The following is a 23,737-nucleotide window of genomic DNA, read 5'->3' as shown; positions in this document are numbered from 1 at the left end:
AGGTTTTTGACAAGGCGCTGCGCAGGAGGCTGTTGCAAGTTCCAGGGTTTAAATGTTTTAGTAGGGTCAGAGGTGGGGGCAAAAGAGGGGGAGGTGTGGCATTGCTTGTCAAAGATAGTATTACAGCTGTGGAAAGGACGATGGATGAAGACTCGCCATCAGAGGTAGTTTGGGCTGAGGTTAGGAATAGGAAAGGTGAGGTCACCCTGTTAGGAGTTTTTTACAGGCCCCCTAATAGTCCTAGAAACGTAGAAGAAAGGATTGCGAGGATGATTCAAGAGAAGAGTGAAAGTAATAGGGTGGTTGTTATGGGGGACTTTAACTTTCCTGATATTGATTGGGAAAGCTATAGCTCAAGTTCGTTAGATGGGTCACTGTTTGTCCAATGTGTGCAGGAGGGTTTCCTGACACAATATGTAGATAGGCCAACAAGAGGTGAGGCCATACTGGATTTGGTTCTGGGTAATGAACCAGGCCAGGTGTTAGAATTAGAGGTAGGTGAGCACTTTGGGGACAGTGACCACAATTTGGTGACTTTTACTCTAGTGATGGAGAGGGATAAGAGTGCACTACAGGGCAAGAGTTATAGCTGGGGGCAGGGAAATTATGATGCGGTGAGGCATGACTTAGGATGTGTGGCCTGGAAAAGTAAGCTTCAAGGCAAGGGTGTAATTGATATGTGGAGCTTGTTCAAGGAGCAACTATTGAGTGTCCTTGATAAGTATGTACCCGTCAGGCAGGGAGGAAAGGGTCGTGTGAGGGAGCCGTGGTTTAATAAGGAATTGGAATCCCTTGTTAAATGGAAGAGGGCGGCCTATGTAAAGATGAGGCATGAAGGTTCAATTGGGGCGATTGAGAGTTATAAGGTAGCCAGGAAGGACCTGAAGAGAGAGCTAAGAGCAGCAAGGAGGGGTCATGAAAGGTCCTTAGTTGGTAGGATTAGGGAAAACCCTAAGGCTTTCTATAGGTATGTCAGGAATAAAAGAATGACTAGGGTAGGAATAGGTCCAGTCAAGGATAGTAGTGGGAAGTTGCGTGTGGAGGCTGAAGAGATTGGGGAGACACTGAATGAATACTTTTCGTCAGTATTCACTCAGGAACAGGACATTGTTGTCGATGTGAGTACCGAGTCACAATTAAGTAGAATGGATGGCTTTGAGGTATGTAGAGAAGAGGTGTTGGAAATCCTGGAAAGGATGAAAATAGATAAGTCCCCTGGGCCTGATGGCATTTATCCTAGGATTCTCTGGGAAGCAAGGGAGGAGATTGCAGAGCCATTGGCCTTGATTTTTATGTCCTCGTTGTCTACAGGAGTAGTGCCAGAAGATTGGAGGCTAGCAAATGTGGTTCCCTTGTTCAAGAAGGGGAGTAGGGATAACCCTAGTAACTATAGGCCGGTGAGTCTCACTTCTGTTGTGGGCAAAATCTTAGAGAGAATTGTAAGGGATAGGATTTATGAACATCTGGATAGGAATAATGTGATCAAGGATAGTCAGCATGGTTTTGTGAAGGGCAGGTCGTGCCTCACAAACCTTATTGAATTCTTTGAGAAGGTGACTAAGGAGGTGGACGAGGGGAAAGCAGTAGATGTGGTGTATATGGATTTTAGTAAGGCGTTTGATAAGGTTCCCCATGGTAGACTACTGCAAAAAATACGGAGGTATGGCATTGAGGGTGAGTTGGAGGTTTGGATTAGGAGTTGGCTGGCTGGAAGAAGACAGAGGGTAGTGGTTGATGGCAAAGGTTCATCTTGGAGTGCTGTCACTAGCGGTGTTCCGCAAGGATCTGTTTTGGGACCATTGCTGTTTGTCATTTTTATAAATGACCTGGAAGAGGGGTTAGAAGGTTGGGTGATAAGTTTGCGGATGATACGAAAGTCGGAGGAGTGGTAGACAGTGAGGAAGGATGTGGCAGGTTACAGCGGGATATTGATAAGCTGCAGAACTGGGCAGAAAGGTGGCAAATGGAGTTCAATGTAGCTAAGTGTGAGGTGATTCATTTTGGTAAGAGTAATAAAAAGATGGGGTACTGGGCTAACGGTCGGATACTTGGTAGTGTGGATGAGCAGAAAGATCTTGGTGTCCATGTACACAAATCTTTGAAAGTTGCCACCCAGGTAAATAGTGCGGTGAAGAAGGCATATGGCGTACTGGCTTTTATTGGTAGAGGAATTGAGTTCCGGAGTACTGAGGTAATGTTGCAGTTGTATAAGACTCTGGTGCGGCCGCATCTGGAGTATTGTGTGCAGTTTTGGTCCCCATACTATAGGAAGGATGTGGAGGCACTGGAACGGGTGCAGAGGAGGTTTACCAGGATGTTGCCTGGTATGGTAGGAAGATCGTATGAGGAAAGGCTGAGGCACTTGGGGCTGTTTTCATTGGAGAAAAGAAGGTTTAGGGGTGACTTGATAGAGGTGTACAAGATGATTAGGGGTTTAGATTAGATTAGATTAGATTAGATTACTTACAGTGTGGAAACAGGCCCTTCGGCCCAACAAGTCCACACCGACCCGCCGAAGCGCAACCCACCCATACCCCTACCTTTACCCCTTTAACCTATCACTACGGGCAATTTAGCATGGCCAATTCACCTGACCTGCACATCTTTGGATTGTGGGAGGAAACCGGAGCACCCGGAGGAAACCCACGCAGACACGGGGAGAATGTGCAAACTCCACACAGTCAGTCGCCTGAGTCGGGAATTGAACCCGGGTCTACAGGCGCTGTGAGGCAGCAGTGCTAACCACTGGGCAGTACAGTTTAGATAGGGTCGACAGTGAGAATCTTTTTCCATGTATGGAGTCAGCTATTACAAGGGGGCATAGCTTTAAATTAAGGAGGGGTAGGTATAGGACAGATGTTAGGGGTAGATTCTTTACTCAGCGAGTCGTGAGTTCATGGAATGCTCTGCCAGTAGCAGTGGTGGACTCTCCTTCATTATGGGCATTTAAACGTGCATTGGATAGGCATATGGAGGATAGTGGGCTAGTGTAGGTTAGGTGGGCTTGGATCGGCGCAACATCGAGGGCCAAAGGGCCTGTACTGCGCTGTATTCTTCTATGTTCTATGTTCTATGTTCTAAGTGCCCATGGTGTTGGGGCAAGGTATTGGCATGGATAGAGGATTGGTTGACTGGCAGAAGGCAGAGAGTAGAGATAAAGGGGTCTTTGTCAGGATGGCAATCAGTGACTAGTAGAGTTCTGCAGGCCTCAATGTTGGAATCGCAGCTATTCACATTATACATTAATGATTTGGAGGAAGGAACTGAGGGCACTGGTGCTACGTTTACAGTTGACACAAAGATAAGGTGGAGGGACAGCTAGTGTTGAGGAAGCGGGGAGGCTACAGACATATTAAGTGAGTGGTCCAATAAATGGCAGATGGAATACAATGTGAGAAAGTGTAACATTATGCACTTTGATAGGAAGAATAGAGGCATAGATTATTTTCTAAATGGATAAAAGGACTTGGGAGACCTATTTCAGGAGTCTCTTCAGGTTTACATTCAGGTTCACTTGGCAATTAGGAAGGCAAATGCAATGTTTGCATTCATTTCAAGAGGGCTAGAATATAAGACCCGAGATGCACTGCTTGGGCTGTATAATGCTCTGGTTAGATCGCATTTGGAATAGTGTGAGCAGTTTTGGGCCACTTAATTAAAGGAAAGGTGTGCTGACTTTGAAGAAGGTCCAGAGGAGGTTCACAAGAATGATCCTGGGTGAAGGGTTGTTATAGGAGGAACAGTACAGCACTCTGGGTCTGTACCCGATGGTATTTAGAACAATGAAGGGGATCTGATTGAAATGTATGGAATATTGAGAGGCCTGGATTGAGTGGATGTGGAGGAGATGTTTCCGCTAATAGGAGAGACAAGGATCTGAGGACAGTGTCAAAGTGAAGAGGTGACCCTTTAGCACTGTTAAAGTACAGATTTGAGACGGCCCAGGCAATCCCTTATGAACTCAGACCTGTAAGCCTCTCTCTTGGTTCATCCAGGAGATCGTACTCTTTTGGATGTCTGGAATAAAAAAATTCCCTCTTACAGACGGATTAGTTTAATTTTAGTCATCCCCTTTATTTACCAATAGCATCACTGTTACAATGTAACATTGATACCTATAAGCTAAACTAACTAAATTCTAATAACCTAGGAGAGTAGGATACGAGCTGTTCAAGTGCTCCAGCAAGGTACTCCGATGTACTGATACAAAGTGGTTTCCTTTATACAAAAGTTTAAAAAAAATGCAGGTTCTTAATTAGACAGATAACAGTGAAAGACAATAATTCGTAAGGAAGAAAAGTTAATTGACAGGTCTGTGTATGCCGAACTAATCACTCCTACAGGCCCTAAGCCATTCATCAGGTGGGAAAAACATATCCAGCTGAGTTGGGTGCCTGCTAGTGAGATAAACTCCTATCATAAAGAGGTACCAGTCTAAGCTAATTGGAGAGTTCATAGGGTAACTTTGCACACATCACATGTCTGATACAATTATTTTACAAAATGGCTTCTTAGCAAGGAGGGCAAACCTTTGACCATAAAATGGCTTCCTGACACATTGTGCCAGAATCTCTTCAATGTTAGGCTTACAATAATTTCTCAGCTAGGAGCAGACACCTGCTTTTTAAGTACTGAATCATTCTGTACCTGAGGCTGAGACGTTACTACAAGGTTGCATTTAAACTGACTGATTAGTTTTTGAATTAGCATGCTTTCATTTCAGGGTTGTGATTCAAATTCAAATAAGACATAAGATCTGATTAGTTAGAATTGACAGTGGGGCAGTCTGTAAGGTCTGTAGAGTGGTCTGCAAGAACAGCAAGTTAAGGCTTCATCAATATTACCTTTTACAGAATTTGTATTTAATAACCGGTAATGGCTACTCAATATCATCATAAAGTCCCAAAATGCAATTAAATTCAATCCATAGCAGATAAGCACGAAGAGTTAATTTTCTACTGGCTCCAACAGCTAAAATGGTCTCTCACTCTCTGTCCTTTTGAACGCTCGAGTCAGCAAAGGTTTTTATTCTCTCTGTGTCTGCCCTGCTTGCAAGGGATAATAAGAATTCATTATAATTGGCAGCATCTGACTGTTATAGAGTTATAGAGATGTACAGCACAGAAGCAGACCCTTCGGTCCAATCCGTCCATGCTGACCAGATATCCCAACCCAATCAAGTCCCACTTGCCAGCACCTGGCCCATATCCCTCCAAACCCCTCCTATTCATATACCCATCCAAATGCCTTTTAGTTACAAAGCTTTTGATAGTACCGAGTTTCGTTTCAGGATCAGAATCAAACACTCATTAATTTCACAAGAGAAAGGCTGTGAATGTTATCAGTTGGTGTCCTGTTCACACAGCTTCACCGATGCTAAGGCAAATGTTCTTAATTGCCTTACAGCATCCTGCTATCACTTGGTGAGCCCAGATGTCCCTATCTTCTGCATTCCTTGAGATCCCCCCCATTTTTCTCAGCCTTCCTGCCTGTCTATTTTCTAGATGGAAATGTGTTGCTGGAGAAGCGCAGCAGGTCAGGCAGCATCTAGGGAACAGGAGAATCGACGTTTCGGGCATTAGCCCTTCTTCAGGAATGAGGAAAGTTTGTCCAGCAGGCTAAGATAAAAGATAGGGAGGAGGGACTTGGGGGAGGGGCGTCGGAAATGTGATAGGTGGAAAAAGGTCAAGGTGAGGGTGATAGGACAGATTGGGGTGGGGGCGGAGAGATCGGGAAGAAGATTGCAGGTTAGGGAGGCGGTGCTGAATTTGATGGATTTGACTGAGACAGGCTGGGGGGAGGGGAAATGAGGAAACTGGTGAAATCCGAGTTCAAAATTTTCTAATGCAGTAAATGCGTTCTATAATTCAGCATTACAATTTAATCTAAATGTTTAAAGACAAGTTTTAAGGCTATAGACTTTCTTATTCTCTCCTTTTTGTCATTTCATGACACTAACTTGGCTCATACAAGTATAATTAGTCCATTCAGTTGATTTATATTCTTAATAAGTCAAGTGCCTTCTTTGGGAGTCATCGTCCGGAGCAGCAGAGTCTGAAAAATACTGGACTTCAGCATGAAAGTTCAGGCATGGAGGTAGAGGGGGAGACTAGGGTTGATTAATCAGATTCCTTTTTGGCTTAGGTGAAAAGCAACGTACGGTCCATTTCGTGCACAAGTGGACGACAATGTATATTCTAGGATGAGACCAAGGATTATCAGTATGTCCCACACGATCTATCTGCATGGGGACTGTAGCCAGCAAGTAAAACTCCATCCACATGAATTGGATGACGGTGGGACAGGTATCTTCTCTGCGTCTTGACCTGTTTTGTTGATAACATCTGTGTTGTCCAAAATGTCTTTCGAGAAATCATGGATGTAGGTGCAACTTTGCAGGCCAATGACTGAACAAGCGCCTCCTTCTTTAGCAAGGAGGAAATCTAGCATTAGCCAATTCTGAAGTGTCATCATCCGAGTCTCCTGTAACTCTTTGTTCACCAGTTTTAAAGTGTGGGCAGTTAAGTTGGCAAGTTTCTCGATATTATATGGAAGGTCACTTATCTGATCTAGGGCCATCTCAGCACCCCAGCCAGGAATAAGGCCTCCCAGCAACCTGGACCACCAGGTTTGTTGATGGAAGATGTTGTGTAAGTCCCATTTTGTTTTTCCTCTACTTTTTGTTCCATATTGATTCACCTGGTGGTGGGCATTCCATTCATCATCTACTTCAGGCATTTCATGGTGGAGGGTGAAAAGTGGTAAGGTGCGTACAAGGGCACAATGTCCATACCAGTCATTGGGTAACTATGGGTAGGCTTTGTTTTTTGTATAGCCAATAAAGGCTAAAAGGAGTTCCAAGGGTGCACTTCTGTGAGTGAATGATGAGTCCACTCAGAGCGAGAGCTGAATCTTGTAAACAGTGAGTGCTATCAAATGTTTGATTGTCCAAGTGTATTAACAGATGGAGAGCAGGAGTTCGACCAGTGTTTTTGATAATATTTTTGCACAGTTTTTGCTTTATTTGCCCCATGTCATGGGTACTGGAAGATCTTTCAATGCACCATTCTAACAGTGGAACAACGTTAACATTGAATCTTTCAGGTTTGTTAGTGCACTTCACACAGTGATGTCATTCTTTTAATGAATGGGTGTTTCCATCACAAATGAGGGAGTGCATAAGTGGGTGAATCTTATTTATACACCGTACATCAGAATGATGGAAGAGTGAGCAGATAACACATGGATCAAGGGGTTTAGCTTGAATAAAGAAAACATTAGTAACAGAAGGAGGATTGGGAGTGCATAGTATTTTTGGTATTTCTTCATTTTTCCACCTTGTCTTGTTAATTACTGTAGCTACTGAATACAGGAAATGTGTAAAGGTATTTCTGTCAGTGGCGGTAGGTCGGATAGGAGAGGATTCTGTTGAGAAGGTATAAGTAGTCAGTCTCGTGGCAATAAGTGCCTTAGAGTTTGGTGATTTCGGTACTATGTGCTCAATACTGCACACTGTATAGTTCATTTTGAAAGGGGAACAGACAAGCATCTCAAGGTAGCAGCTTTCGATTGATGGAATGGATGAGGTTATGGAATTGTGCCATGTCATGATGACCAGCATAGAAGTGTTGCGAGAATGACAGTAAGGTCGAGAGTGATGTTTGGATATGCAATGTGAGTAGTTTAAATGGGTTTCAGCTGGGCAGCTGCATTCATACCTTCTAATGGTATTAGTACAGTTTTCATTTATACAGTCACATTGGAGTTTGAGCTGATCTGATCTATTACAGATGGGTTGGTTATATCTGGCACATGTACTTGAGTTGGGTTTTCATCGGATGCCTATATCAGTACTAACACTAGGACTGTGAGGGGGCTACAAGCTTGCAATGTCCTTTGTAGACCCATGTTGACCGTCCTTCTACCTTTACTGCAGTTTCAGTTGTCAGAAGAACTTGATAAAGACCTAGCGAATTTTGAGAAGATTTATAGCTCAGGTTGAGGTTCTGGATGTAGGTTTGCTTGCTGAGCTGGAAAGGTTCATTTCCAGACATTTCATCACCCTACTAGGTAACATCTTCAGTGGGCCTCCAGGCGAAGCACTGTTAATAATTCCTGCTTTCTATCTATGTGTTTGGAACTCTATGTCAACAAACACATCAAGTTAGACCCCATCTACCACCCCTGGAAAAAAAACAGAAAATGACATCACCACAGGAAATGACATCACCAACCACATGCAACCCAAACATATAAGTAGAAAGCAGGAATTATCGACAGTGCTTCACCCGGAGGCCCACTGAAGATGTTACCTAGTAGGGTGACGAAACGTCCGGAAATGAACCTTCCAGCATAGCGAGCAAACCTACATCGTGATAAGGACCTTTCCAGTGGGGGACAATTTTTCACGATTAAAGTCTTTCAATAGTACGAAGTCACCAGGGTTAATATGTTTAAACTTTGGAGCTCTTTCTTCTTCCTTCTCTGGTACGTCCATAGGCTTCTTTGACCTGTTGATGATAAGACTGCAAAGCTTTGCTTAACTTAATCAGGTACCAGTGCATTTCTTCTGCCATGACATGCACATCAACAGGGTGTTGGGCAGTTAATGGTGCAGACCAAGGAGTCCTCAGGGGCTATCCATATATTAGTTCAGCCGCTGAGAATCCTGTCTTTTTCTGTGTCATGGTTCTCATATTAAAAAGGGCAGTTGGGAGTACTTGCATCCATTTAAAGTCTGTTTCTTCTACCAACTTGCTTAGCTGACCTTTTAGGTTACCATTGGCTCTTTCTACAATTCCCATTGCTTGGGGATGGTTGGCACAATGGATTTTTTGATTCATATTCAAGTTTTTACATAGTTCCTTGTTTAGCTCCACACAGAAGTGGGGGCCATTATCAGCAGAGACCTTTACTAGTATTCCAAATCTGGGTATGATTTCCCTTAATAGAATTTTACAAGTAGTTGTTGCTGTGCAGTCAGTAGGGATAAGCTTCAATCCATTTACTAAATACATCAATTATCACTAAGCAATACTTACAACCATGACATCTAGGTAACTCGATAAAATCTAACTGGATAGTATCAAAAGGTGCACTTGGCGTGCCTGGTGGACACTTTACTCCTTTCCCGGGATTATACTTGTGACAAATTAGGCAACTTGCAGCTGCTTGTTTTGCTTTTTCTTGCAGGTGGAGATTCCACCAAGTTTGGAGAATTCTGTCCACCATTCCCTCCTTACCTACAGGTGTATGCGTATGAACGTAATCAATTAGAATAGGCAAAAGCAAGTCGGGCAGACATGTCTATCCTACCGGTGTAACCCAAAGCTTATTGTAACTACATAACAACCATGGTTCATCCATCTTTGTCTTTCCTCATCAGATGGGTCTGTATTTGCTCTCGATCAGACATGGTCAGAGTGTCAGAAGAGGAAATAGGAGAGTCTCCCTTTGGTTTCCTATTCGTCATTTGAGTAACCATGTCTTTTTGCTCAAAAGCTGCTTTCTTAGCAGCTACGTCAGCAGCGTTGTTGCTTTTAATGACATCGGAAGCATCAGAGGAGTGAGCAGAACAATTGATAATTGCCAATTGAGGGGGAAGTTGAATAGCTCTGAGGAGATTGGCGACATAGGTAGCATTGAGAATAGGGGTTCCTGATGAGGTAAGGAAGCCACGCTGCTGCCAGAGTTGACCAAATCATGGGCACATCCAAAGGTGTAGCGGGAATCAGTATAGATATTAGCTGACTTTCCTTCAGCAAGTATGCAGGCATGGGGAGAGCAAGGAGCTCAGCTTGCTGAGCGGAGCAGGGTGGGTCGACAGAGTAAGCTTCTAATGTCTGGGACGAAGTGACTACCGCATATCCTGACATGCGTTTGCCCTCTGGAGAGATAGAAGAAGAACCATCGACATAAAGTGTAAAGTCTGGGTTAACAAGATTCTGATCTGTAAGATCAGGACGTGGTTTATGAGAACACAATCATGAGGAGGATCAGGCAGTTTAAGAAGTTCTTCCTACAGGAATGTAACGGGGTTAATGTTAGAGCAGTATTTAAGGAGAGAAGTGGATTCTGAGTGGAGTACGTTTCGAGGTAGGCAAGGATAGTGCAGAATGGGAGGTATAGACGTCTACATTTTGATGTAAAGTTATATTGGAGGCAGCCAATCCCTTCTGGATAGCTGGGAGAATCTGGGTGCAGTTTTAAAATAATCGTGTAGAAGCCATGTGTACTTTAATCTTGAATGAATTAAATGTGGTGCCAGTAGAATGCCACAGGCTGTCTGTAAATACTAATCCGAGGGCAGAGTTGTAATTATCCACCTGTACGGTGGTCTTATCCTTCCAAGTAGAATCTTAAATTGTATTAGTTTGAATTTGACTTGCACTTCCACTTGTTTTAAAGTTGAACTGAAATGGATTTTTTGAAAAACTAGCAAGGTTTTGGTTCTTTCAGCAGTGCATCATTTTCTTTCACCGCCTGGTTAAAGAGTACGAACTGGTTTTAAAAGCAGCAGTTGGGTTTGATCAAAATCAGTGGCTTTAAATTCACTTATCAATGCAATTTTAACACTCCTAACACACAGTGACAAATGATTCATTGGGGGAAGGGCATGGGCGTTGGCACGTTGGTCCCAGAGTAGGGAGAGGGGTTCAGGTGACGTTTTGTTTTATGAAACGTGTTTGCCTTGGCCTGTACTGTGGGTGAGTTTTGAGGAGGTCGGCTGGAAGGAGGAGAGGCATAAAATATTTCCTTCGCCAAATCAGAATCCCATTCCTCATCCACAGATGGATCAGGATTCTTTATAAGAGAGGGGAGGGTGGGGTATAAGGAACAGTCTCTGTCATTTGTCTGGTCCTGCGCAGCTGCAGCTTGTTCTTATTCACTGGTTTTCCTTTTCATTGGGGCCCCTGACGTTTCAGCTTAGGTTCGAAATCTTTGCTCTCCTTTTTATTAATTTTCTCTCTGGCTAATTCCAATTCTGCTTCTAAATCATATGCTTCACATTTGCGTTTTAGTTCTGCCCAGTCTAGTTCAGATCCTTCCTCCATTAATGGACTAATTCCCCGTTTAATGCAATTTTGTCTCCATGATGATTGCATGGATTTTTCCCATTTTTTCCTAGCAACTTTTTTTCCAAGCTGATATGGCTTCTTTCTGCTTACTTCCCTTTATTTTTTCCCAAATCCCTTGTTCAATTTTAATGAGTTGAGTTAAATCATGTGTGCCTCCTAGAGGCCAATCCTTATTCTGTTGAGCAGCTGCAGCTGATATTTTCGTTAATTGTTTCTCATAATTAGGATACAGACTTATTATTTCAGTTAGGGGACATTTGTCTTTCATCTTACCTAGAGTTACACCCATATTTATCCTGGGAACAGGAGAATCGACGTTTCGGGCATAAGCCCTTCTTCAGGAATCCTGAAGAAGGGTTTATGCCCGAAACGTCGATTCTCCTGTTCCCTGGATGCTGCCTGACCTGCTGCGCTTTTCCAGCAACACATTTTCAGCTCTGATCTCCAGCATCTGCAGACCTCACTTTCTCCCCATATTTATCCTACCTGCTTTAAATTTTCACAAAACTACTGATCAACAGGGACACCAACCCCAATCACTACAGGGCACAGACACAAAACACCAAAAAACAAATGTGCAACCTGCAGAGAGTTAGCGCTAAGTCTCTGTGTGCCTGTCCCGCTCGCTTGCTCTCTCTTTCTCACACATGAACATTTTAAAAGATAACAACCCGATTTGGAACAAGACTAATTATTTCTGTAAAGCATTCTCGACATTCTAAAACCCTGACAAGGCAATTAAGAACATTTGCCTTAGCATCAGTGAATCTGTGTGAACAGGACCCCAAGTGATAACATTCACAGCACTGAGACAAAGAAGAATTTCTTCAACCAGAGGGTGGTTAATCTATGGAATGCATTGCCATCGAGTGCAGTGGAGGCTAAGTCATTGAGTGTATTTAAAATAAAGATAGGTTCTTGGATCAAAAGTAAGTGGATCAAAAGTTATGGGGAAAAGGCAGGAGAATGGGGTTGGGAAACATATTAGCTATGATCAAATGGTGGAGCGACTCAGTGGACAGAATGGCCTAATACTGCTCCTATATATTGCCATGTTATGGATGCAGAAAGGATGTTTGCTCTATGGGAACTTCTAGACTCGGAAACACAGTTTAGAAAGAAGACAGATATGCGGAGAAATTTCTTTGAGAGTGGAGGGATATGGGTCAGGTGCTGGCAGATAGGACTAGATTGGGTTGGGATATCTGGTCGGCATGGACAGGTTGGACCGAAGGGTCTGTTTCTATGCTGTACATCTCTATGACACTATGATGAGTCTTTGAAACTTTATATACATACAAATTAGGAAAAGGAAAAGCTCAGTTGGCTCCTTGAACCTACTCCATCATACAAAACGAATGTGGCTGATCTGAAATTCACATTCGCATCTACCTCCTGTCTGCTTTGACTCTCTTCACTATTTCCCATTTTGATTGGATCTTTCCAGACCTAGGGAATTTTTAAAAATTAAAACCAATGTATCTACTATTTCATTATTGACTTCTTGGAAGCCCTTAGGATGAGGTCCATCCGAATCTGGAGACTTGTCAGATTTTGTTCTCCTAATTTTCTCAGTTCCTTTCCTGATGATTGATTGTTTTACGTTCCTCTCTCCTTATCACCTCATGATTCACAACTATTTCTGAGATGTTACTTGTATGCTAGTCAGTACAGGCAGACACAATAAATTTGTTCAATGAATTTGCTGTTCCCCAGATACTCGTGGTGACATTGAATGTTTTAAAATGTTTTACGATCTATCTGTGTATGGTTTTCAGGGATTGATGGGAAACTATCATTAAAGCTAAAGTCAGATCAGCATTAACTTTTTGAATGGCAGAGCAGGCTTAATGGGCTGAATGGCCTACTGCTAATTTGTATGTATGTGGGCTGTGTAAGCAAATTTCCTTCTCTGAAGGGCTTGACAGAATCAGCTAGGTTTGGATGAAATTCCTGTAGTTTTATGATTACTATTAGAGAATACATTTTTATTCCATTTTCATCCATTAATTGAATTGAAATTCCATTGGTTACCATTATGGAACGTAGACTCATGTCTTCAAGGCATTGGCCAACCTGTGGAATTGAAGTATACTAACGTTACCACTATGCTACCATTTCAGTTCTAATTAGTGATATATTGTAAGTTACGTTGACATTGCTAATAAATGATTCATTCTGAGGATTGAAGGTGTCGTTTCAGACGAGAAGAGATTCCCGAGGAAAGGAGGAGCCTGATCAAAGAAAAAGTGAAGAGAGAAACGGTGACTGGTGTAGACCAGGGCATCATCATGCAAGGTATGTGGGCTGGATTGAGTTGATACAGTAATTATTCTGTTACTGATCTGGGAAGAAGTGTCAGCAATATTCAATTTGAGCTACTGTTGAATAAATCATTCTAACTGTTTTGTATTAGAGAAATAGATGTTTTCAGCTTCAAGCTGTTGAGGTTGAGGGAAGATAATAGGCAGTAAAGGGAAAATTTCTATTTTACTGTGGTTTTCTTTGGACATGTGATTCAAGAACCACACACTCAAATGTGTGAAGCAGACCCGCAGAAAGCAACTCAAAGGTGGACAATGAACAGCACCAAGTGAAAACATCTGGATAAAGGCCTTTGCCCCATTTGAGCTGTTCTGGATTAAGGGCCTGAAGTGCTCGCCTGATCCCTGAGAGTCCTATTAATAAACCCATCTTAGGGTCATATGTCCTTAGTACACATTAACAGTGACTTTGTAGATGAGAAAAAGAGTTCCTTGTGAATAAGTCCAGATCTTCCCTGTGACCACCAACAGTGTTTGGACTTCAGTTGTCTAAATTCCCCCAACCCCATCTCCACACCTGAAACTTCTTTTCCTAGCCCATCCTAGAACTATACTCCAGTTTTAAAACAATGGCCTAATTCTGATTCTCTCAATACATAAGGCTTCATTTTTTAGGATCATTGAAAAGGTCACTGGGCAGTTGGTATGTGGGCCATCCATGTCCTCTTCTCTTTCATAGAACAGCTCAGAACAGGCCCTTCGGCCCTCAGTGTTGCATTAACTTGTGAACTAATCTAAGCCCATTCCCCTACACTATCCCATCATCATCCATATGCTTATCCAAGGACTGTTTAAGTACCCTAATGTGGCTGAGTTAACTACATTGGCAGGCAGGGCATTCCATGCCCTTACCACTCCCTGAGTAAAGAACCTGCTTCTGACATCTGTCTTAAATCGATAACTCCTCAATTTGCAGCTATGCCCCCTCGTACAAGCCAATGTCATCATCTGAGGAAAAAGACTCTCACTGTCCACCCTATCTAATCCTCTCATCATCTTGTATGTCTCTATTAAATCTCCTCTTAGCCTTCTTCTCTCCAAGGAGAACAGAGCCAAGTCCCTCAGCCTTTCCTCCTAAGACCTTCCACCCCCCCCACCACCAGACAAGGCAACATCCTGGTAAATCTCCCCTGCACCTTTTCCAATGCTTCCACATCCTTCCTGTAATGGTGCGACCAGAAGTCTACAAAATATTCTGAATGAGGCTACACTAGTGTTTTGTAAAGTTGCAGCATTACATCACTGCTCCGGAACTCAATTCCTCTACCAATAAAACCTAACACACTGTATGCCATCTTAACAGCACTATCAATCTAAGTGGCAACTTTCAGGAATCTATGTACATGGACACCAAGATCCCTCTGCACATCCATACTACAAGAATCTTTCCATTGACCCAGTATTCTGCCTTTCTGTTTTTCTTTCCAAAGTGAATCACCTCACATTTATCTGCTTTGAACTCCATTTGCCACCTCTCAGCCCTCTGCAGATTATCCAAGTCCCCCTGCAACCTCCAACATTCTTCCACACTGTCCACGACTCCACTGACTTTAGTGTCATCTGCAAACTTACTAACCCATCCACCTATGCCTGCGTCAAAGTTATTTATAAAAATGACAAACAGTAGTGGCCCCAAAACAGATCTTTGTGGCATTCAACTTTCCTGACATTTTTATCACTCTGTTGAAATGACTGTTTTTAATATAGTAAGGATAATTTTAAATGATACTGTTGAGTTCAAAATGGTCACTGAGAATCTCTCTGATGTGATCTGCACAAACTGACATCAGAAAGAACAGGTGCTTGTACCTCCTATCCCCTCACACATAGACAAACTCACTGTCTGGTTGCTAAGTCCCCAGTAACTGAGAAATAGAAACCCACTATTTTACTTCAAAAACTGCAGTGATGCAAGAGTCTATTTTCATCTCTGAGGCTGAATCTCAGTTCCTGATGATGTATTGAAGGCAAATTTTGGCCTAGTGGAACTGAGTGAATTAGAAGGAAAATGGCATCTCGCAAAACTACTCAAATGAATTCAATTTATATATATCTGACTGCTTAGTCAATATGTATATATAAACTGCATCATCTGCTGACATTTCTGCCACCTACTAACGGACCCCACCACCAGAGATATATTTCCGTCCCCACCCCGATCCCCTTTTCGCAAAGACCGTTCCCTCCGTGACTACCTGGTCAGGTCCACACCCCCCAAAAACCCACCCTCCCGTCCTGGCACCTTCCCCTGCCACCGCAGGAATTGCAAAACCTGCGCCTTCACCTCCACCCAAAGCCCCAAAGGAGCCTTTTACATCCATCAAAGTTTCATCTGCACTTCCACAAATGTCGTTTATTACATCCATTGCTGCCAATGCGGTCTCCTTTACATTGGGGAGACAGGACGCCTTCTCGCAGAGGGCTTTAGGGAACATCTCTGGGATACCCGCACCAATCAACCCCACCGCCCCGTGGCCCAACATTTCAACTCCCCTGCCCACTCTGCCGAGGACATGGAGGTCCTGGGCCTCCTCCGCTGCCACTTTCTCACTACCCAACACCTGGAGGAAGAATGCCTCATCTTCCATCTCGGAACCCTTCAACCCATGGTAGCAATGCGGACTTCACCAGTTTCCTCATTTCCCCTCCCCCCACCTTACCTCAGTTCCAAACTTCCAGCTCAGTACCATCCTCATGATCTGTCTCACCTGTCAATCTTCATTCCCACCTATCTGCTCCACCCTCCCCTTCAACCTATCACCTTTACCCCTTCCTCCATCCACCTATTGCATTCTCAACTACCTTCTCCCCATCCCCACCCCCTCCCATTTATCTCTCCACCCCCGAGGCTTCCACCATCATTTCTGATGAAGGGCTTCTGCTTGAAACAGTGATTCTCCTGCTCTTTGGATGCTGCCTGACCTGCTGTGCTTTTCCGGCACCACCCTAATCTCCAGCATCTGCAGTCCTCACTTTCGCCTATAAATGTATAGTATGGAATAGTGCAGAGTCAGCCATGTCCTGGACAATGACAATCTCCAACAAAAGAGAATCTTGATATTAAATGGCATTACCATCACTGAATTTCACGCTATTAAGATTCTGAGGGTTAATCAGAAACTGAACTGGACTAGTTATAGTCGGAGGGAACGGTCTTTGCGAAAAGGGGATCGGGGTGGGGAGGGAAATATATCTCTGGTGGTGGGGTCCGTTTGTAGGTGGCAGAAATGTCAGCAGATGATGCAGTTTATATATACATATTGACTGAGCAGTCAGATATATATAAATTGAATTCATTTGAGTAGTTTTGTGAGATGCCATTTTCCTTCTAATTCACTCAGCCCTGAAGAAGGGCTTATGCCCGAAACGTCGATTCTCCTGTTCCCTGGATGCTGCCTGACCTGCTGCGCTTTTCCAGCAACACATTTTCAGCTAGTTATATTAATACTGTGGTTATAAGAGCAGTTCAGGGCCTAGGAATTGAGTATTGAGTAATTGAGTAATTCACCTTGTGACTCCACAAAGCCTGTCCTCCATCTACAAGTCACAAGTTAAGGGTGTGATGGATACTCTCCACTTGCCTGGATGGGTGCATGTCCAACAACATTAAAGAAACTCAACACCATTCAGAACAAAATTGCGCACATCCACAAACACTCATTCCCATCTCCACCAACACATTTTGGGAAAACAGCACCTTCCAAACCTAGAAATATTACCATATAGAAGGACAAAGATAGCAGATAGATAGGAATATCACCACCTACAAATTCACTTCCAAATCCCAAGCTATTCTTCCTTGAAAATATGTCTCCATTTCTTCACTGTTTTTGGGTTAAGGCCCTCAAATTCCCTTCCAGCCTGCACTGAGATTGTATAATGGAATATAGGTAGATTAAGTCGACGTGCAAAGAACTGGCAGATGGAATGTAATTTGGGAAAGTGCAAGATTTTTCAGTTTGGAAGGAAAATGGAAAGCATATAAAGCATTCCTTTGTAATTTACTCTTATTCAAGTTGAGCACATTTTTTTTCACTTCAACTTCTGCCCTCCTAATGGAATGCTTAATTGTACCATGTTATGGACTCAATTCCCAGGGATCTTTTACTTCAAGGTAATCTATTAAACCTATCTCATTACACTTCACCAGATCCAAAATAGCCTGATGCCTAGTTGGATCCACAACATATTGTTCTAGGAAACTATCCTGAAAATATCTTATTTTTCTGTTTTTTTTTTAAAGATTACTTTACAGTGTGGAAACAGGCCCTTCGGCCCAACAAGTCCACACCGACCCGCCGAAGCACAAACCACCCATACCCCTACATTTTACCTCTTACCTAACACTACGGACAACTTAGCATGGCCAATTCACCTGACCTGCACATCTTTGGACTGTGGGAGGAAACCGGAGCACCCGGAGGAAACCCACGCAGACGCGGGGAGAATGTGCAAACTCCACACAGTCGGTCGCCTGAGGCGGGAATTGAACCCGGGTCTCTGGCGCTGTGAGGCAGCAGTGCTAACCACTGTGCCACCGTGCCGCCCACAGTATAGCATGTATTTGTACGCTATACTGAAACATCGTCTCAGCATCTACTCTGTCAAGCTTCCTCAGAACCTTGTGTGTTTCAATAAGATCACTCTTCATTCTTATAAACGTTAAGGAATAAAGGCCAAACCTAATTACCTTCATTCCCAGGAATTAGTTGAGTGAGTCTCTTTTGAGCCGCCTGCATAGAGTCCTACAGCACGGTGACAGGCCCTTTGGCTCCAACAGGTCCATGCTGACCAAAATGTCCACCCACGCTAACACCATTTCCCTGTACATATCCTTCTAATCCTTTCTTATCCATGAATTTGTCCAAGTGCCTTCTAAATGATGTTAATTTGACCGACTCAATCACTTCCACTGGCAGCTCATTCCATATGCATACCACCCTCTGTGTAAAAAAGTTGCCCCTCAGGTTCTTGTTTATCCTTTCCCCTCTTACCTTAAACTGATGCCCTCTAGTCCTTGATTCCCCAACCCTGGGAAAAAGACAGTGTGTTCACCCTAGTCATGCCTCTCACAATCTAATACAACTCTGTAAGATCGCCTCGATCTCCTACCCTCTAAAGAAAAAAAAAGTCTTAGCTTGTCTAACCTCTTCCCTAGAATTCAGACCATTGAGACCAGGCAACATCCTTGTAAGTTTCTTCTGCAATATTTCCAGTTTAATAACATCCTTCCTATAGCAAGGTGATCCAAACTGAACGCACTACTCTAAGTGCGGACTCGCCAATGTCCTGTATAATTGCAACATAACTTCCCAACTTCTGTATTCACTACCTGACTGATGAAGGCCAGTGTGCCAAAAGCCTTCTTCACTGCCCTTCTACCTTTCAGAGAACTGTGAATCTGAACTCCCAAGATCCCTCTGTTCTACTCTACTCCTTAAGGCTCTACCATTCACCATGAAACTCCTACCTTGATTTGACTTTCCAAAATGCAAAACCTCACACTTATCTATATTAAACTCCATTTGCCATTTCTTGGCCCGCTTCCCCAGCTGATCAAGGTGCCGCTGCAATTTCTGATAATCTTCCTCACTGTTCATGATACCACTTATTTTAGATTAGTTTAGATTCCCGACAGTGTGGAAACAGGCCCTTCGGCCCAACAAGTCCACACTGACCCTCCAAAGTGCAACCCACCCAGACCCATTCCCCTACGTTCATCCCTGACTAATGCACCTTACCGCTATGGCCAATTTAGCATGGCCAATTCACCTAACCTGCACATCTTTGGACTGTGGGAGGAAACCGGAGCACCCGGAGGAAACCCACGCAGACACGGGGAAAATGTGCAAACTCCACACAGACAGCTGCCCGAGGGAGGAATTGAACCCGGGCCCCTGGCGCTGTGAGGCAGCAGTGCGAACCACTGTGCCACCATGCAGCCCCTATTTAAGTGTCATCAGTGAACTAATCATGCCTTGTACATTCTCAACCAAATTATTGATATAGATAACAAACAGCAGTGACGCCTGAGGCACTCCACTAGTCACAGGCCTCCAGTCCAACAAGCATCCTCCACTAATACCATCTGCTTCCTACCATAAAGCCAATTTTGTATCCAATTTGCCAGCTCGCCCTGGATTCCATGTAATCTAATCTTCCAGAGCCGTTTACCATGTAGAATCTTATAAAAGGACTCACTGAAATCCATATAGACTACTGCCCTGCCCTCATCAACCTTCCTGGTCACTTCATCAAAGAACTCTAACAAATTGGTGAGGCTTGTTATCCACTCACAAAGCCACACTGACTACTCCTAATCAAACCCTGTCTTTCCAAATGCATGTATATCTTATCTCTCAGTTAAAAATCACACAACACCAGGTTATAGTCCAACAGGTTTAATTGGAAGCACTAGCTTTCGGAGCGCCGCTCCTTCATCAATTGGTTGTGGAGGACACAATTGTAAGGCATAGAATTTATAGCAAAAGTTTACAGTCTGATCTAACTGAAATTATACATTGAAAAATACCTTGATTGTCTATTGAGTCTTTCATCTGTTGGAATACCATGATAGTTTCACTTCTTTCATGTGTAAATCACAAAACTTTTTAAAAAAAGTTGCATTCTCAGGTTAACTGTAACAATTGGTGTTAGCTAGACAATATGTTGAAGATGTTAGCCCCCTGTGTTCTCTGTCTATGCCATGATGTTTAGATTGATTCTAATCTAAAAAGTGAGGTAACAGAGTTTTACATGAATTCATGCAGTTTTTGAGCAAAATACAATGTAACTTTGCAAGTACAAATTCACCCCACAAAATATATGCATGTGTGTGCATGTGGGTCTTTGTGTGTGTGTAGGTGTGTCTGGTTGGGGGCTTGAGTGTGTGAGAGAGTGTGTATGTGTGTGTATGTGAGTGTAGAGTGTCTTAAGTCTGTGAGGGGGTGCATGTGAGAGCTTGGGAGTGTGTGTGTCTGGGGTGGGGAGGTTGTGAGTGTCTGAGAGAGAGTGTGTATGTGTGTGTGCATGAGTGTAGAGTGGTCTAAGTCTCTGAGAAGATGCATGTGTGAGTGTGTGTGTCTGTAAGGGTGTGTGTGTATCTGTGTGCTTGTCTGTGTATATGTGTGTCCGTTTGTGTGTGTGTATGTGTATAGGAGTGTCTATGTATGTGTGCATCGTATAATGGTGTCACCTGTAGTGTGAAATGAACCCAAGATCCTGGTTGAGGCCCTCCCTATGGGTATGGAACTTAGCTATCAGCCTCTGCTCGGCCACCTTTTGCTGCTGCCTGTCCCGAAATCTGCCATTGGAGGATGGTCACCCGGAGGTCCGAGGTCGAATGTCCTGGACCGCTGAAGTGTTCCCCAACTGGGAGGGAACACTCCTGTCTGTTGTTTGTTGTGCGGTGCCCATTCATCCATTGCCGTAGCCTTTGCTCAGTTTCCCCAATGTACCATGCCTCAGGGCATCCTTGCCTGCAATGTGTAAGATAGACAACATTGGCTGAGTCACATGAGTACTTGCCATGTACATGGTGGGAGATGTCCCCACGTGTAATGGTGGTATCCATGTCCACACTCTGACATGTCTTGCAGTGCCTACCGTGACAGGGTTGCGTGGAGTTGTCCTGAAAGCCGGGAAGCTTGTTACAAGCAAAGATCTGTTTGTGGTTTAGCGGTAGTTTAAAGGCAAGCAGTGGCGGTGTGGGGAAGACTCGCCCAGACCTTCCCCACACCGCCACTGCTTGCCATTAAACAACCGCCAAACCTGAAACAGATTTTTGCTCGTAGCAAGCTTCCCGGCTTTCAGGACAACTCCACGCAACCCTGTCACGGTAGGCGCTGCAAGACGTGTCAGAATGTGGACATGGATACCACCATTACACGTGGGGACATCTCCCACCATGTACATGGCAAGTACTCATGTGACTCAGCCAACGTTGTCTATCTTATACGTTGCAGGCAAGGATGCCCTGAGGCATGGTACATTGGGGAAACCGAGCAAAGGCTACGGCAACGGTTGAACGGGCACCGCACAACAATCAACAGACAGGAGGGTTCCCTCCCAGTTGGGGAACACTTCAGCGGTCCAGGACATTCGACCTCGGTTCTTCGGGTGACCATCCTCCAAGGCAGATTTCGGGATAGGCAGCAGCGAAAAGTGGCCGAGCAGAGGCTGATAGCTAAGTTCCATACCCATAGGGAGGGCCTCAACCGGGATCTTGGGTTCATGTCACACTACAGGTGACACCATTACACTATGCACACACACACATCCTCTCAGAGACTTAGACCACTCTACACTCATGCACACACACATGCACACTCTCTCTCAGACACTCACAACCCCCCCCAACCTCAGACACACACACACACTCCCACGCTCTCACATGGACCCCCTCACAGACTTAAGACACTCTACACTCACATACACACACACATACACACTCTCTCACACAGTCAAGCCCCCAACCAGATGGACCCACATGCACACACATGCATATATTTTGTGGGGTGAATTTGTACTTGCAAAGTTACATTGTACTTTGCTCAAAAACTGCATGAATTCATGTAAAACTCTGTTATCTCACTTTTTAGATTAGAATCAATCTAAACATCATGGCATAGACAGAGAACACGGGGCTAACACCTTCAACACATTGTCTAGCTAACACCAATTTTTACAGTTAACCTGAGAATGCAACTTTTTAAAAAAAGTTTTGTGATTTACACATGAAAGAAGTGAAACTATCATGGTATTCCAACAGATGAAAGACTCAACAGACAATTAAGGTATTTTTCAATGTATAATTTCAGTTAGATCACACTGTAAATTTTTGCTATAAATTCTGTGCCTTACAATTGAGTCCTCCACAACCACCTGATGAAGGAGCGGCGCTCCGAAAGCTAGGTAAAAACAATGACTGCAGATGCTGGAAACCAGAGTCTAGATTAGAGTGGTGCTGGAAAAGCACAGCAGTTCAGGCAGCATCCGAGGAGCAGTAAAATCGACGTTTCGGGCAAAAGCCCTTCATCAGGAATACAGCTCCGAACGCTAGTGTGCTTCCAATTAAACCTGTTGGACTATAACCTGGTGTTGTGTGGTTTTTAACATTGTACACCCCAGTCCAACACCGGCATCTCCAAATCATTATCTCTCAGAATCTTGTCAAGTAACTTACTCAACACAGATGTTAAGCTTATTGATCTGTACTTCCCAGGCTTTTCTTTGCAGCCCTTTGTGAATAATGATGCAACATTCGTTATTCTCCAGTCTTCTGGGACTGCACCCATGCTAATGATGATGCAAGAGTATCAGCCAGGGACCCTACAGTTTTTTCTCTAGCCTCTATCAGTGTTCTTCGATATATCTGGTCAGGAACAGGAGATTTATATACTTTCATACATTCTAAAACATCCAACACTTCCTTTACTGAGCTATGGACTGTCCCTACGATATCATCTCTAACTTCCCCAAGTTTCCAAGTCTTCATGACTTTCTCCATGTTAAACACAGTGGAGAAATATTCATTGTGAATCTCGCCCATCTCCTGTGGTCCTACTCATATATCTCCAATTTGGCCCTTGAGGAGTCCTATTCTCTCTTTCTCTAGTTATTCTTTTTCCTTAATATACTTAAAGAACCTGTTTGGATTCACCCTAATCTTCTGCGCCAAAGCTATCTTGTGCCCCCTTTTCACCCTCCTGATTTTCTTCTTCAGTAAACTCGTGTATTCCCTGTATACCATCAAGGGTTCCCTTGATCCCAGCTGTCTGTAACTGAGCCATGCCTCCTCCTTTTTTCTGGTCAAAGTCTCAATATCTTGTTATCCAGGGTTCCCTACTCCTGCCGACCTTGCCCTTCACCCTCACAGGAACATGTAGACCTTGGACTCTAGCTATCTCACTTTTAAAGGCCTCCCACTTGCCGGAGGTCCCTTTCCCTGCAAACAAACTACTCCAATCAACCCCTTTAAGCTCCTGTCTAATTCATCAAAATTCTCCTTATCCCAATTTAGAACTTGAACATGTGGACCAGTTTTGTCTCTTTCCATAACTTTTAAAATTAATAGAATTATGGTCACTCGTCCAGAAATGCTCCCCCACTGTCACCTCTGTTATCTGTCGTACCCTATTTCCCAAGAGTTGGTCATATTTTGCCCCTCCCCGAGTAGGAACCTCTATGTACCGCTTGAGGAAACTTTCCTGAATGCACTTAACAAATTCCACCCCATCTAAGCCCTTAGCGCTCTGGCAGTCCCAAACTATGTTAGCAAAATTAAAATCCCCTACTGTGACAACTCTATTCCTCCTGCAAGTTTCCCTGATTTTT

At 43.7% G+C, this 23,737-nt stretch overlaps 1 protein-coding gene across 8 annotated transcripts in view; it reads left to right on the top strand.

Moving 5' to 3' along the window:
- Nucleotides 1–23,737, top strand: part of plekhh3 (pleckstrin homology, MyTH4 and FERM domain containing H3) — an 82,035-nt gene that overhangs the window by 11,237 nt on the left and 47,061 nt on the right. For 4 of the 8 annotated variants that reach the window (XM_087977682.1, XM_087977683.1, XM_087977679.1 and 1 more), the window contains exon 3: nucleotides 13,270–13,376. In XM_087977682.1, coding sequence (XP_087833808.1) covers nucleotides 13,270–13,376 — 107 coding nt within the window. The remainder of the gene's footprint in view (nucleotides 1–13,269; nucleotides 13,377–23,737) is intronic. The other 4 variants (XM_087977684.1, XM_087977680.1, XM_087977685.1 and 1 more) reach the window with 1 other exon arrangement.

This window comes from Chiloscyllium plagiosum, unplaced genomic scaffold, assembly GCF_037043375.1.
Source record: "Chiloscyllium plagiosum isolate Xiang-an unplaced genomic scaffold, Cpla_swu_hap1 HiC_scaffold_32, whole genome shotgun sequence".
NCBI classification, from domain to species: Eukaryota; Metazoa; Chordata; class Chondrichthyes; order Orectolobiformes; family Hemiscylliidae; genus Chiloscyllium; species Chiloscyllium plagiosum.
Note: the sequence above shows the minus strand (reverse complement) of the source record. Positions and strands in the feature narration are given on the sequence as shown.